The sequence below is a fragment of the Podarcis vaucheri genome (assembly GCF_965113315.1).
Source record: "Podarcis vaucheri genome assembly, chromosome: 4".
Classification (NCBI taxonomy): Eukaryota; Metazoa; Chordata; class Lepidosauria; order Squamata; family Lacertidae; genus Podarcis; species Podarcis vaucheri.
In genome coordinates this window covers 97429899-97445314 of record NC_138762.1, presented here as the reverse complement: position 1 = coordinate 97445314, position 15416 = coordinate 97429899, and the positions used below count along the sequence as shown (strand labels likewise).

General features: G+C 42.2%; 2 protein-coding genes across 3 annotated transcripts in view; one reads left to right on the top strand and one right to left on the bottom strand.

The window, feature by feature from the left end:
- Nucleotides 1–12925, top strand: part of DCT (dopachrome tautomerase) — a 103238-nt gene extending 90313 nt beyond the window's left edge. The window contains exon 9 of the transcript XR_014218610.1: nucleotides 12903–12925. The gene's annotated coding sequence lies outside the window, so the exon portion shown is untranslated. The remainder of the gene's footprint in view (nucleotides 1–12902) is intronic.
- Nucleotides 1–15416, bottom strand: part of GPC6 (glypican 6) — an 826581-nt gene that overhangs the window by 48661 nt on the left and 762504 nt on the right. For both annotated transcript variants that reach the window (XM_082218698.1, XM_082218699.1), the window contains exons 5-6: nucleotides 13709–13839; nucleotides 7834–7977 (exon numbers count right to left, since the gene is read on the bottom strand). In XM_082218698.1, the coding sequence (XP_082074824.1) occupies nucleotides 7834–7977; nucleotides 13709–13839 (275 nt within the window). The remainder of the gene's footprint in view (nucleotides 1–7833; nucleotides 7978–13708; nucleotides 13840–15416) is intronic.

The window sequence follows — 15416 nt, the reverse complement described above, 5'->3', positions numbered from 1 at the left end:
TGCCTGCTGTTTCTGCAGAAATGCAGAAAAGAATCTGGCAGAGTCACACAAAGCTAAATTTGTCACTGCAAGTTAATGGGAATGCATAGAGCAGATTGCCTTATTTATGCTGAGATTTGCTTGCCTTTCAGACACCTAGGACCAGCCGCCCAATATAGCTCCTGCAAATCCTTAGGAAAGACAGACATGAGTTGTTCTAAAATGATCCTGGAGTCAAGCTGCTGGTAAGTAGCACAGCTTCAAGCCGTCACTTATCCCCCATTTTGTCAGCCTGTCTTATGAATTTACAGTGGTTAAGCTGACTCCTGCCTTGTAAAATACACAAAGAAGATATTGCACTTGGTCTATACAATAGTGTTTTTCACATTTAAAAATACCTATTCCTATTGTAGAATGAAGAATAAACCCATCTTTAAAGGGTTTTCTTTTCTTTTTTAAAGAAAATGTCCCCGGTGGGGACATGGCAAATCATTTTACAGCTTATTTATGGTTGTAAATGAAAGGGGATGAATAGAAGAAATTCGCTGCATAAAATAAATACTACTGTATTGTGCTAGTTGCATTTTCTGTCCTTGATTAAGACTCCAGGAAGTTTTATTTAAAAAACAAAGGGTGAGATCCATGTTTAGTCTGGTTATGAGTAGAACTATTAAAGTCAATGGGACTAATTAACGCTACAATCAGTGAGTCTCCTCTAAGTCTATGTGTGGATCCAACTCAATGGCCCCAATGCTGCCCCAATGAGTTGGGGAATTGGTGGCTCCCCAGATGTTTTTGGACGCAGATTCCTACCAGCCCAGCCCCATCCATCGGGGTGATTGAAGTCCCATCAGGGTTGATAGGAGTTGTAGTACAACATCATTTTGCCATGGGTTCCCTATTCTTAATGTATTGAGTACTGATGTGGAAGCATCCGTAGGCACCTGAAGTCAGTTCCATGGGGTGAAATTAGCACTACGGTATGATTAGAACTGCACGTTCAGATGCACACCTGTGTCCGTATTGGCTAAGTGTGGATAAGCACAATTTTTCTAGATTTATCAAATTGAAAAGTCAGACCCTGTGGACCTGGCAGCTTATTCTTCTACCCATTTTCTGCCAAGTTGATTGGAAAGATTAGACTTCTGTATTAGAGCTGCCAGATGTTCATTATTTCACCAGTAAAGACACATTCCGGAAGGTTATATACCGTATATATTTGGGTTTGAAAGCCCAGGATTTCAGATGTATTCAACAGTATTATATTCATAACCACTATCTTCATTATTTTGCCATGGCCCCCACTCGAAGAATGCTCCTAATCCACAATAAGAATAATAAATTTGTAGCCCTAATTTAATTTATCCATCTCAAACTGAAAATTCCATGTCCCCAGTTAAAGGGAGGGAGAAGGGTTTTCTCACCTGACTGAACAGTGGCCACCTATATGCTTCTAAGCTTAGAAGTCTGAAAGATTTGTTAATCATGGACATTACTGCATCCATTATATTGCAAGAGGTTTGTTGTTTTCACACATTCAAATTTGAGTATGTGTGTGCATGTGTAGACAGATAGGTAATAGATAGATAGATGGGCCTTTTTCACTGATAGCACCAGTGCTGTGGAATCCCTACCCTGATGAAAAACTGGAAGCCCCATCAGCATTGGCATTCTGGACTTCCGGGTTGGCGCGATCTGGAAATGGCGGATTCCCTCCGAGCTCCGGAGGGAATCGGCTCAGCGGTGGATGGGTCTTTGCCGTGCCGGCGACACGGGGGCCCTTAAAAACCGCAGGCGCGGAAGCCTGCGGACTGAAGACTCGGTGGGTGCCTTAAGCGCCCCCCTGATTCGCGAAGAGCCTTTTTAAAGGCTACGGAGGGGATACGGGGGACGGCGCGGCACTGAGAGTCGATCGCTACCGCTGCTGAGCAAAGCCGCGAGCCATAACTGGAGAGCGCTGACTTCCTTCCTTGAAATTTGGACTGAAAAAAAAAGAACCCGTGAGTAATCTGGAATTGAACTTTAAAAATTTTACCTTCTGAATTTGAGACGACCGGGGGGTGTGCTAAAAGGAAGTCCCCACCCCCCCTTGCAGACGATCCAGAGCAACGATATAAGAGCTAAGCTGGAGTGCCTACCCTGTAAAGGGTGAGTTTCAAAAAGACAGTAACTTCCAAGATTTGGAAAGGTAAATTTGAGCAGGAGAGTGGAGTGTTGGAAGTGTCTTTGTTTTGTTGCAAACAACCCTCCCTCCCGGGCCCGGGAGCGACCTGCTTTGGAGCCTGTATAAGAGGAGCAGAATTTGACAGCTGTCAAAGCTGTCAAATGGACTGTTAACAGTGGAAAAATTGCTATTTAAGATCTCTCTGGATTAAAAGGAGTTACAATTGAATCAAAATTGTTGAAAACAAAGAAACAATAACAGGACAGAGGATTGTTGGAGAAAAGAACATTAAGTAACCAGATTCCCTCTAGGGGGAATTCTGTGGAATTACAATGGCTGTGGATGGAAAGATACTGAGAGAAATCGAAAGGATGTTTTCACTGGTGGGAATCTTACAGGAGCAGACTACAGCTATGAGTAAACAATTGATGACCTTGAATTCTGAAACAAGTAGTTCTGCTGAATGTAATGAGGACCTGAGTGAGAAAGAACCCACAGCTGAATTTGAAATAATAAATAAAGAAGAGGAGAAGACAAAACAAGAAAGAGAACAAGTTAAGTGGGAAAACACTAACCAGAAGCTGACACCTGGAGAACACAAGCAAGGAGACTATTGGATTAAATCTATTTTAAGCCTACGAAAGATACAGAAGACGAAAGTGGAGGCCCTGGGAGTTTATGGAATTCAGGAACTAGAAATAAAGAAGTACAATTGGGGCCTCCACATAGACTCTGATTTTGATTATCATCAAGAGTCAGGCCTTGTGGAAATTCTTCAGCAGTTGTTTTTAAATATGGGAAGAGACTATGGACTGATTGGATTGATTGTGAAGGAACTCTTTCGAGACTCGATGACCGACAAAAAGGACTACCAACAAAACCGGCGGAGAGGGACTGAAAGAGATTTGAGAGCCTCGGACGTGCGGAACCCAGGCTAAAAACTGTTATTTTGGACATGTCTTGGGAAAGGACGCAAATCGGGGATGGGAGGGAGGAAAGGATCTAAATTCAAACAACACTCAAGACTAGGGGGTTTAGTTAATAAGAAAATTATTCAAGATAAAATGAGAAATCGAGGGAAGAGAATTGGGTCCAACTTAGGGAAAATTTATTTTTGCTTTTCTTTATAAAAGGATTAATATTAAGATGGAAAAGGAAATGCCAATTTGCTGACATAAATTTGGGAATAGGGATGCAAGGGAGGGGGTGGGGGGAAGTCAAGGACTAGGGTTAGAAAATAAGATTTTCGGAAATTATACATGTTTGTTGTCTTTTATGTTTGTTTTGGTGTTCTGTGTTTTGTTTGTTTTTGTCTATATAAAATGTGAAAACCCAATAAAAATATTATTTTTTTTTTAAAAAAAAGCATTGGCATTCTGCCGGCTCTTGAAAACATTTCTTGAAAGCATTTCCCTGATTGGCTTGTTTATCCTACATATGTTAATTGTGGATGCTTTAATGTAGCCATTTTACTATGTATTTTAATTACAGCAGCTGTGTTTTTAATTAGTTTTATTATTGTCATTTTACTATTGGTTTTATTTGTTTGTGAACCACCCTGATATTTCTTTTTGAAATGAAAGGTGGTATAATAATAATAGTAGTAGTAGCTGTAGTAGCAGCAGCAGCAAAAAATAATCTAGAGATCTCAACCAGAGGCTGGACAGCCATCTCTTGGGGATTGGTTGATTGATTGATTGATTGATTGATTTTATTAAATTCATAACCCACTCTTCCTCTCTCAGAAGAGACCAGATATGCTCTGGCACTGAATTTTCTGCATTAAGCAGAGGGTTGTACTTGATGGCCTCAAGACTTCTCCACCTCTGTGATTCTATATTTTTAATTCTCAAAATGATTGTGCATGATAACCGATAACCCCAGCAACATGCTTCTTCTGATTTTTTTTTAAAGTGTAAATGTATATCGATAGCTAAGACATGTAAGTGCTATGAATCCCTTTCATATTTGTAAATTTGTAATAAAATGTTATTGCAGCTTTGTCTGTTGAAACTCTTTGAATAGGCTGCAGAGTTAGAAAACAGTAAGAAAAGATAGAGGGTGAAATATGCAGACTTTCACAATGAAAGTCAAGAGCTGCTTTTATGCACCACACATAACAGCATCACTTTTATATTTTGCATGTAAAGAGTCATTTCTGAGAAGAAGGGAGTGTCAAAAAAATTTTTTTTTGGTCTGAGGGGACAAAAGAAAAGTACCCGATGGTTGAAGGCATTGATAACAAGAACACTGATTCATATGTTTAATGTAGTTGTGAAATAAGTTTTGTGTCCCAACTTGTTTGAAACATGAATTCCTTAATTAAAGTTTAGCGAGCGAAGATGCATTATGCATATGGACACTTAACAACAATAAGTGCTTATTTAATTATGAGAGGAGCTGTAAAAATGAGTGTATTGTAAAGTTAATTGGGAGTTGAAGTGATTGCACTTTAATTTGACAGGCTTAGGATTACTTGTTTCAGTTTTGGGCGCATTCAATTTTCTCATGGACAGAAATGGATCTCTCCGTTGAAAAGCTGTTCTCGCCATTTCATCTTAAGAGTAATATATTATGACTAGTGAGATGCATGGCAAATTTGTGGGAATGTTTTAAATCTGCAGCATAGATTTGCCATTTGGAGTTTGTATCGTGGAGATTAGTTTGCTAGTAGCAGCAGCCAGTAAATCTGGGAGGAGGAAACTGTTGTTCTCCAGAGGTTGTTGGCTTGCCTTTCCCATAATCCCTGACTATTTGTCATGATGGCTGAGGCTGACAGGAGCTGGAGTGACCATAAGGAAGGTCACAGCTTGAGCATCCCTGATCTGCTGGCTTCTGCTAGTGCTATAATAGTCTTTTTCCTTGCTGCTTTTCTGTGCAGGGATGGAATGAACTATCTGGTGGTATTTCTTCCAAGTAAATAAGCATAGATCCCCTAGACCAGGGGTCTGCAACCCGTGGCTCCGGAGCCGCATGTGGCTCTTTTATACCTTTGCCGCGGCTCCGGGGTGGATACTAGCGAGGGGAGGAGGCGCATTGTGCGCCCCGACACTCCCCACTGTGGCGGGCGCTGTGCTGGCTGTGACGTCGCATGGGGGCAGTGTGTGCGTTAGTCACGCACCGTCCCGACGTCACCTTCCCACCCGCTGTCAGATCGGAGGGCAGCGGCGCGCATGCAGGTCTATATTTGTTTTAAATGTCGCAATGGTTTTGCGGCTCCCAGGTTTTTTTTCTTTGGAAACGGGTCCAAGTGGCTCTTTTTGTCTTAAAGGTTGCAGACCCCTGCCCTAGACAGAGTCTCTTGGATCCCCATCTCTCAGCTTTCTGACAGAAAAAAAGGTAAAGGACCTGGATGGTTAAGTCTAGTCAAAGGTGACTATGGGGTTGCAGCGCTCATCTCACTTTCAGGCTAAGGGAGCTGGTGTTTGTCCACAGACAGCTTTCCAGGTCATGTGGCTGTGATGTTAACATATGAGAGTGCTGGAGGTGAAATAGTTAAACAGGTTACCCAATCATGACCCAGGGGGGTGGAGTCAGAGGGACTATAAAGCCAGATCTGGGAGGAGTTTGTTGGGAGTTGGGTGGTTGGTTGGAGTGGGAGTGAATTGGAATAGAGTTTGTGGGTAGGTTGAGTTAGCGTAGTGAAATAAGCTGAGTCAGGAACAGTTAGGGGCTAGGAAGACAAGTAAATATCTGAGACATGGTTTAGTGAGTGAGAGCAGGTAGTGGAAGTTATAGGTCTGGATAGGCACCCCATGATTGTAATTGACCGATACCGTTTATGAAACCACACGCTTGTTAAACTGAAATAAATAAACAAAAGTTTATGTTTCAATTTAACCCTGACTGGACTCAGTATTGTACCAGGTAGGGCCTGGGTGGTGGCAGCGAGAAATAAAGTGGTGGCACAGGGATCAATAGATGGTGAAATGTCTGGGAACTAAACCGCTTCTGATGCAACGGAACACCGTGACAGAAGTCAGAGCGCATGGAAATGCTGTTTACCTTCCTACCGCAGCAGTACCTACTTGCAATGGCATGCTTTCGAACTGTTAAGTTGGCAGGAGCTGAGACAGACCAATGGGAGCTCACCTCGTCATGGGGATTCAAACTGCCAACCTTCCAATCTGCAAGCCCAAGAGGCTCAGTGGGTTAGACCACAGTGCCACCTGCATCCCTTTCTGACAGTACCTACCACAGGAAACATGTTTCAGAAAAAATAGCTAGGCAGCGAGAAGAACTCTCTCCCATACAAGGGAGAAGCACAATCCTTTAACACTGGATGCTTGGAGCAGTCTTTCCACTAGGTGACCACACATGATTCTTTAGTTGGAGACATGAGGACTTTTCTTATTGCAGAATTCTATGGAAAGTAGTTCCTATGATGTATTGCATTTCTGTAGCACATGAAGAGAGGCTTGAAAGGTGATATCGCAGGGAGGCAAGCTGGGTCAATGAAGCCCAGCAATATTTTAATAGGGTAGTAAAAGTTTAACAGGGCCCAGGGAAGATGCGGTGGGTTGAGTAGCAGCAGCCTATTGCAGGGAAAACACAAGGGAGACCCAAAGAAAGGGAAGGATGGAGTCAAATTGTAGGCTTGGCAGATCTACTCTCTGCCCTAAAAGAAGTCTGAGGTCTACTAACTGGACCTATGTGCAAAACAGGAAAGCTGACATAGGACAAGGTAAATACTTGCTCAGTCAGAAGTGCAAAGGACAACGTGGGGAAGGATGGCAAATGGCTATAGTGCACTTGTGACCCTCAAAAGGCCATTCTCACATTCTGTTAGGCTAGAGCTCAGTAGATTCATCCGGTTCTAGGAACAGTGTTGAGTAAGCAAGCAGGCAAGTCTTCAGCATAATTCTGCAACATCCCTAGTTTTTAAGAAAACATTTGTTTTGTTGGGTGATAATTGTTCACATCATATGAGCAAGGTTTTGTTGTTACTGGCCAGCTGCTTTGGCCATGTATAGCCATATGGTGAGGCCACATACATAACCAAGATTAAGAGGTGAATGAGAAAAGATTAATTATCTGTTAAGTTCTAGCTGACCAAAATTCTTTCCTCCCTATATTTTTAAATGATTTTCAATTTGTAAAATTAGAAAACTGCTATAATGCATGAAGACACACAGGTCAGAATTGTTTTATAGGTCCACACTTTGAAAAGCTAGCTTTTTATGTCCTTCATTTAAGATTTAAATGAATATCTGAGGTAGGTTGTGTTTCTAACATTTTAGGTAGATTCACTGAGCCACTTACCTCAAGAATAAGCAATATTTAAGTCTCTGGCCTACAAAACTTCCCCAACTAACACAAACTTTTCCTACCATTGTGTGGCACCTCACTCAAGAATAAGTCATTCTGAAGGAAAAGGAGAGAAAAGCTTTCCCAAGGGAAATGCTTTGAAGGGTCACACATGACACATACTTACGTTGTTCTAGTGGTCTGCAGGAAAGATCATTGCTACTTCCAGTACTGTTAGTTTTTCACTGCCCAAATAATTCAACTATTTTGCTATTCTTTCTTTTCAGAGTGAAATAGCTGTTCATTGTACTGTTAGACATTTTTATCTGGTGGTGTCATGCAACAGGTATGAGCATCTAAGAGTGTGGAGAAGGTCAGCTTTCAAAATAAAATCCCTTCCCTTTCATAACAATTGAGATCACTTTACCATAGTTATTACTTACCAGCCTGTCCAAACTTGTACCAGCAGCCGTTGTTGGTCTTTCCTCAGGATTATAGGGTCGAAAGCGGGTATTAAAGGTATCCGGAACAGAGCGGGAGGATCTTAAAGCTGGAGCTGGTTTAGGCTGTCCACATCCTTGAAAGACCTGCAAGAACCATGCTAAATTACTCCAAAGGTTCACTAAGAATTGAATCTAGCAGCATCTTATTCCCTGGGTCTCAATTTCACATGGATAAATTTGATAACCTGGTCAAAGTGATTGATCAACAGCATCATCAACAATTGAATAAGCAGATTTTTTGTTACTGACTCAATGTGTTATACTTGTGAATTTTATTGTCTAAGCACCAAGTTACATGAAGTGGATTTCAAGTTGTGTCATCTATATCAAAACAGATACCCCACACATGCAATATGTAGGTCTGAGTTCAAAATACTTGAATGGCTCTATTTTGGCTTTCATTGACACTAATCAATACCTTTGTTTTTTGACCATTTCCCTCCCAGCTTGCTACTCAAAAGCATGAACAAAAATTACCTGAGCATGGACCGTCTCAAGGATCATATAGTTATCCCTTTCAAGACTTTCTCTGGGTTCTTTCTTTCTTTCTTTATTTCTTGGAACTGCACAAAGACTGGGTAGTTTCTTAAATGTGTACATTTAAGTCTTAAATTTTAAGTCTAAGTACATTACAACATAATTACCAAACAGCCTTGAAAACATTGCTTTTACTCACTGGCTACCTATTTTTTTCAATGAACAAAAAGCAACCTCAATGAAAGGACAACATTTGAGGTAAAAATCAAAACCCATGAAATTATGGCTCAAATTGCTCAGGTGATTCACTGACTTCCTTAGGCCATTCACTTGATTTTTCTACACCTAACTGGCAGCCAAATGTGTGAATGGACTGCACTGGCAAGTGTTCTGTTTCAGGTGTTATTTTCTTAAAAGAGTGTATCTTGTTTTTGGAACTAAATGGAATTCTTTTTAAAGCTTAGCCACTACCGCTCCGGCTCCCATCTGTTTAAGCCTTATTTGTGTTTGGTGAAGAGGCATTTGCATCAAGTCTTCCTGGTGTGTTTTCTGAGACCCACCAAACGGAGAAAAGCTATACAGTTGTGCAGTAAGCCACTGCTAGATCAAGGGAAGCAGGCTTGTCTTTGGATAAGAAGCTGTAAGGACCAGTCTCCTGCATTCAAGTGTGCACCAAAGAATTATGAGCAACACAATCTACTTAAACTGAAGGTGAAAACAATGCAGAAGGAGTGGACATATTGCAAAGGTGATTGTGTGACAGCAGCCTCAATATGGCTGGCGTAATAGGTGGGGGAGACAATGGGGTTAAAAATGAAAAGGAGGAAATTGATCTCATTGATTCTACTTAGTGATGTGTCAGAATAAAGACAGAGTTCTGCCAGAATAAAACAGCGTATTTGGAGGCTGAAGAATATAATGTCATGCTCCTGAATGGTTTTAAAATTGAGTGCAGCAGATGCTTCATTTAATCACTTTCCACATGTTATATTTTGAAAGGTAGTCAACATATAGGAAATCTAGATTGGACCTGGATAAGCCCCATTCAGGTCAGGCTGGAGGTATGCAGATCTAGATAAATAACCATTTGTCATATTCATATGTCATATTAGATGTTAAGGGCCTTTGATTCAGGCTGACGTGAATGACCTCCGTCTGACTACTAGCTAGCAACAAGCTTGTCAGAAAAGGTTTTGCCAACTTGGAGAGAGGAAACCTGGAAATTTCTGCATTGATAAAACAAAGCTGCATTGTTTGCAGCCCTAGGACTCTTCTAAGTAGATGGGGGGGGGGGAATGGACACATCCTGATATATGGTGTTGGGGTTTGGGGGAGATCTGTGCACCTTCAGGTGAACGCTGCTAAAGAAAAGCCCAGGAGGGGAACACATGCTATCAGCTCTTAAGGAAACCACCAACTGTTTCAACAAACCCTCCTCCATCTTTAGGGATGGGTGAATCTGTCAATTTTGGTTTCTCTCAATTTCTCATTTTTCCCTGAACATAAGTTCAGTTCCCCACATCTTTTATAAAGGCCTTTTGGAGAAAATACCTTTTAAAATTTGTTGAAGCAAACAGTTGGGTTCAGTTAGAGAAAGAGTGTGTACATGGTGGGAGGCCCTGTGAGGGTTAGATTAAAATATTAAATATATGTTGACAGCTGACAGTTGGCTGCCATGTAAGTACCTCAGGCCGGTCTGGGGAAACTCGGTCTTTTTTGATAAACTTTCGATTGGTCATTTGGGCTCAAATGCCTGGTCACTCATTGGAGAGTTGAGGTGGTCTGATGAGTGGGGAGAAATCAATGCCACCCAAATCTTGTCGAAGGATAGGCTGGCCATGACATAATTCATACTGTTGAGTGACCAAAGTTGCTGAACAAGACGGAGGGTGAGACTGAGAGTGGCTGAGATTAAGAAGCTGAGAGAGAAGTCTGGGGCAGAAGTAGGTGGAAGGTGGGCATGACACAACATAGGCTGAAGAAAGTTGAAGCTACAGCCTGCCCTGAAGATGAAGATTGGCAGTGAGGCCATATAAAGATGCTAAGCAGTGAGGAGAATTCAACAAGGAGCTTCTGGAACTGACCACAGTGAGAACTTCATGCAAGCCTGGCTCAAAGAAAACAAGTCTACAGGACCTTGTGGTGAGATTGACTAGGGAAGAAGGAATATGGGTAAATATGGGCTGTGCTTTTTTTCTAAAAAAAATGTTTAGGGGCGCTCTCATTTTGACTCAAGAAAATCTCCATTTTATAGTTCAAATTGGGAAAAATAAATACAGTAAATGGACAAGAGTACAAAGAGTCACAAAATGTTTAGGGGTATGCATATCCCTGTGTACCCCCCCCCCGAAAAAAGCACTGAATATGGGTAAATGGCGTATAAATTACTGTATTTTTCACTCTATAGGACACATTTTTTCCCCTCCAAAAATTGAGGGGAAATGTGTGTGCGTCCTATGGAGCGAATGCAGGCTCCTTGGCTTCAGCGATAGCAACGCTAAGCCTCCGAAGCGCAGAGGGAGCGCTCCCTCCGCGCTCCAGAGGCTTCACGTTTCTTTCACTGAAGCCTGGAGAGTGAGAGGCATCGGTGCGCACCGACCCCTCTCGCTGTCCAGGCTTCAGGGATAGCTGTGCGCAGCCCCTCTGGCAGGGAGAGGTTGCGTGGGGCTAAAGAGGAAGCCAAAACAGCCAGCGGGATCCATCCCGCTGGCTGCCTTGGCTTGTGCCATAGCCGCGTGCAACCCCTCCGGCAGGAAGAGGTTGCGCACAGCCTGTACGCTGCTCTTTGGGGCTGGGAAAAAAAAATAACATTTCCCCCCTTGATTTCCCCCCCCCTAAAAACTAGGTGCGCCCTATGGTCCGGTGCGCCCTATGGAGCGAAAAATATGGTAAACAAGGTTAGGAACTAGGTTTTATCAGCCATCATGTAAGCCTCTGCAACTGTCACTTAAAGCTACAGTAACCTTATTACATCATCTATAACTAAGCCTTAAAGAACTTGTAAGAAAACTAGGGAGAAGAGAGATTGCAAGTTTTGTAAATACAGTTAAATGTAGTTCTAAGCCTCCTCTTCATGTTGTTGTCCCCCCTCCCTTCAGCTCACCTCCCTTGCAAAATATGTTTATAAGGTGTGTTTACAAAGCAGTACAGGTTGGCTGTATTGATTCTGGTACCATGTCTACTATAGTATTAGTAGCTGCTCTTTAGCTAGGACAATTTATTAAATAAAGAGAGAGAGATTCTTATTTGACTTTTTTTTTTAAAAAAACCCTAGTAGAATTGCAGAATTGTAAAGTTGTAAGAGACCCTGAGAGTCATCAAGTCCTTATATCTTTATAGTTTACAAATAAATAGACTATATTGTTATTTTTATTTAATTCTAAAAAGTGAGTCTGGCTGATTTTGTATCACAAAATCACATCTAAATTACCAAGCTACTGGGATATAGTTAAAAAACATTGGTAAACAGTATAGGACAGAAAAATAGTTCCCAGCCATTAGAAAGTGAATCAGCAGTGGTAAATAAAAGCTGGTTCTCCCAGCCTACAAAATATTAAGAAACCGATGGGGTGAAATGTGGGAACAACCTCCACAGCTCTCATTTTTAAAAATCATTTTAGTGCAAATCTCTCCTAAGACACATGCAAAGTTGCCTAATACACAGTTTGTCCAATGCAATTCATTTTTGTATGTTATTTTCACGAATGCATGCGTTTCTATGCACACTTTACATTGGTATCTGCATTTTTGTATGTATTAGTTGGCCGAACTGAATTGCAAAATTCAGAGAAGTGCAAATTTTGAAGAACGGTGCGTTTTGGTTCATGTAATGCTTCGCAAAGTGTGAATCAGTGTAAATGCAAACTGAGTCAAGTTTTTAATTTATAGTCAATTTGTAAAAAAAAAAGGAAATTCAGTTGAAATTATATTGGAAAAAAGTACCCATGGTAAGATGGGCTAACTCCCATGGGCATGCCCTTCAACTGTCCGGATGCAGTGTTACAAATATGGTAATTGGTTTTTGAAGGCTGTTTTAATAAAGTTGGGGACCTGTTGCAACATTTCCTTGTTATATTATGGGAGGAACAAGGCAAAGGTCTAGTGTGGGACAAGAAAGAGCAATCCACAGCTAGCAACATGTAACAAGACTGTAACCTCTGTATTTTCTAGCCCAGTGAACAGGCATGGTCCAGAAGCTTTTGTGGGAATCTGGAAGTACAACTTGACCCACTCTTGACTATTGGTGTACAGTGTTACCTTGGTTCTCAAACCTCTTGGTACTAAAACAGCTTGGAAACCCAAACAATGCAAACCTGGAAGTAAGTGTTCTGGTTTGCTAACCTTTCTCGGAAGCAGAAAGTCCTCCATTTTGAGTGTTATGCTTCCGATTTGAGTGCCACACTTCTGTTTTAACTGTTACGCTGAGGTCTGTCTCTTTTTGCTATTTCTTTTGTGTTTTTGCAGCTTTTTCTTGTTTTTGTGACAGTGTGGAACCCAGTTCACCTACCGACTGATTGATTGTGTGACTGCAGTACATTGTTTATTGCTTTCACTTTATGGATCAGTGGTCTCGTTAGATAGTAAAATTCACGTTAAATTGCTGTTTTAGGGGTTGCTTTGATAAGTCTGGAATGGATTAATCTATTTTGCCTTACTTTCTATGGGAAGGCGCACCTTGGTTTTGGAACACTTTGGTTTTGGAATGGATTTCCGGAACGGATTAAGTTTGAGAACCAAGGTACCACTGTAATGAAATTTCCTCTGTTGGTGTGGATGGTCTTTTTGTGCCATTCCCTCCTTTGATTTGTTGCACAGGCAGGATCCCTGCTTGAGATCGATTGATTGCCTGCTGAAGACCTACTGAGAGTTCAAGCCTCTTCATGCCTTCAGTCCAGCCCCTGCACAGGACTTCAGAAGCTCAGAAAGCAGATTTCAGGCCAGACCTTTCAGGAAAAATAGAGGAAAATGCTCCAGATGCTTACAATAACACTTACTCCAAGCCTGACACATTTCGGAACAAATCCTTCCTTGGGGAGTAGGAGGAACACGCTATAAATATACCAATAACATACATAAGAAATGGGATAGCAAAGCAACTAATGTAATAGATTCTCATAGCCTTATTTTGCTCTATACTTTACTACCTCATTTCATAGAATAAATCATATGGCAAGCACCTGGAGTTTCTCCCCTCTTTCCCCCCCTGCCCGTGGTGATTTCCTGGTTTTGTGGTTGGTCATCTGGATATTTAAGGAAAGAAACAACCAAATTTCTAAAGAAGCAATGGTAGAGTTTGATATCTAGCTGAGGCATTTAGTAGCAACAATGTGTTTGATACCTTTGCTGTCACGTGTACACTGTTTTCTTGCATGTTCATGATGGCTTCGGAAATCTTGACATCAATAGGATCCATAACAGATTCAATGTTGAATGGTCCCTCTAATCTGTCTGCTACCAAAAGCATAGCATCTGTTGAAAGACAAAGCAGCCAGCCGTCAGATAATAAGTAACTATGGAGCCTCACATGATGGAACACAAAGGGTCCTGACAGATGATTCAACTTCAGAAACTTGCCATTGTCTCACAGAGAGACAATGGAAACCAGGTGTGTCTGTCCTATATAAGCACTTAAAATATGTCAGTACTCAGCTGGAGAAAAAGTCGAGAGCACCTGAATCGGACACCAGGAGGAGAAAGAAAGAGGAGGAGACGGAGGGAGGGAGGGAAACACACACACACACACACACACACACACACACACACAGAGAGAGAGAGAGGGGAGTACTGCAAATTCAGCCAACAGGTATACCAAAAAGTGGAGTTGTCTGCCAGTCTCTCTCTCTCTCTCTCTCTCTCTCTCTCTCTCTCTCTCTCTCTCTCTCTCTCTCTTATACACTCACTCATTCATTGATTCATTCACTCACTCACATATATTTTAAAAGGTTTACCTAGAAAGCTTTGTTATGCTTATGTTAATACAAGACATTGTATTGTATTTTAGTGTTCTGTTGGAAGCTGCCCAGAGTGGCTGGGGAAACCCAGCCAGATGGGCGGGGTATAAATCATCATCATCATCATCATCATCATCATCATCATCATCATCATCATCACACAAGTCTGTTTTCAACTATATGTACCAATTCAACAGAACTGGCTTGGGTAGCAGTCCTTTATTTTACATTTACATCTGTCAGGGCTGGTTCAGCTGCAGGTCAGCACGGAGACTCAGTGATAAGCAATGAAGTTAATTCTTTTTTCAAGAAAACAGAATACAAACAGAGAAACCTGCAGGCAAGACTGGCCCCGGTAAAGCAGTTGGCAGAATGGACAATCTGTGCCTCCTACTTCCCCCCAAGTCTCCTCCCCATCCAGCGGTTTCCCCAGCCATCAGAAACTCCATTGGGAAGGGGTCTCTGAGCTCTTTGCTCTGCTACACGCAAAGCCTTTCATGCCCTTGGAGACAAGGGAGGATAGGAGCTGGATAGAGTAGGACCGGCAGACTCCTGAGAGTCTGCTGCAGCCTCAGCTCCCACCTCCTCCTGCCTGCCCTGCATCTTCAGTGCTTTCTGCCACTTCTTCCTCTCTCTCTTGGCCATTGCTTGTTCAGCATCCAACCATTCTGCCCCCCTTCATCCTCTGACCTTGTTCAGTGTTCCACCACCACTTCCTTGGCTCTGAGCCTTCCTCTTCTGGGACTTCCCTTGTAAGGTTCTCCAGATGAAGCCTCCCACCACTCCTGATCATCCAGCCAGTCCTTGACATCTTGACTACTGTAATTCGCTCTACGCGGGGCTGCCCTTGAAGCTGTCCCAGAAACTCCAGCGGGTGCAGAATGCTGCAGCGAGGCTCCTCACGGGGTCTCTGCCATGGGAGCATATTCACCCAGTGTTTTTCCAGCTGCATTGGCTCCCGGTGGAATACAGGGTCAGATTTAAGGTGCTGGTTTTGACTTTTAAAGCCCTTCACGGCCTAGGACCCTCATACCTACGGGACCGCCTCTCCTGGTATGCCTCACGGAGGACCTTAAGGTCCATATATAGCAACAC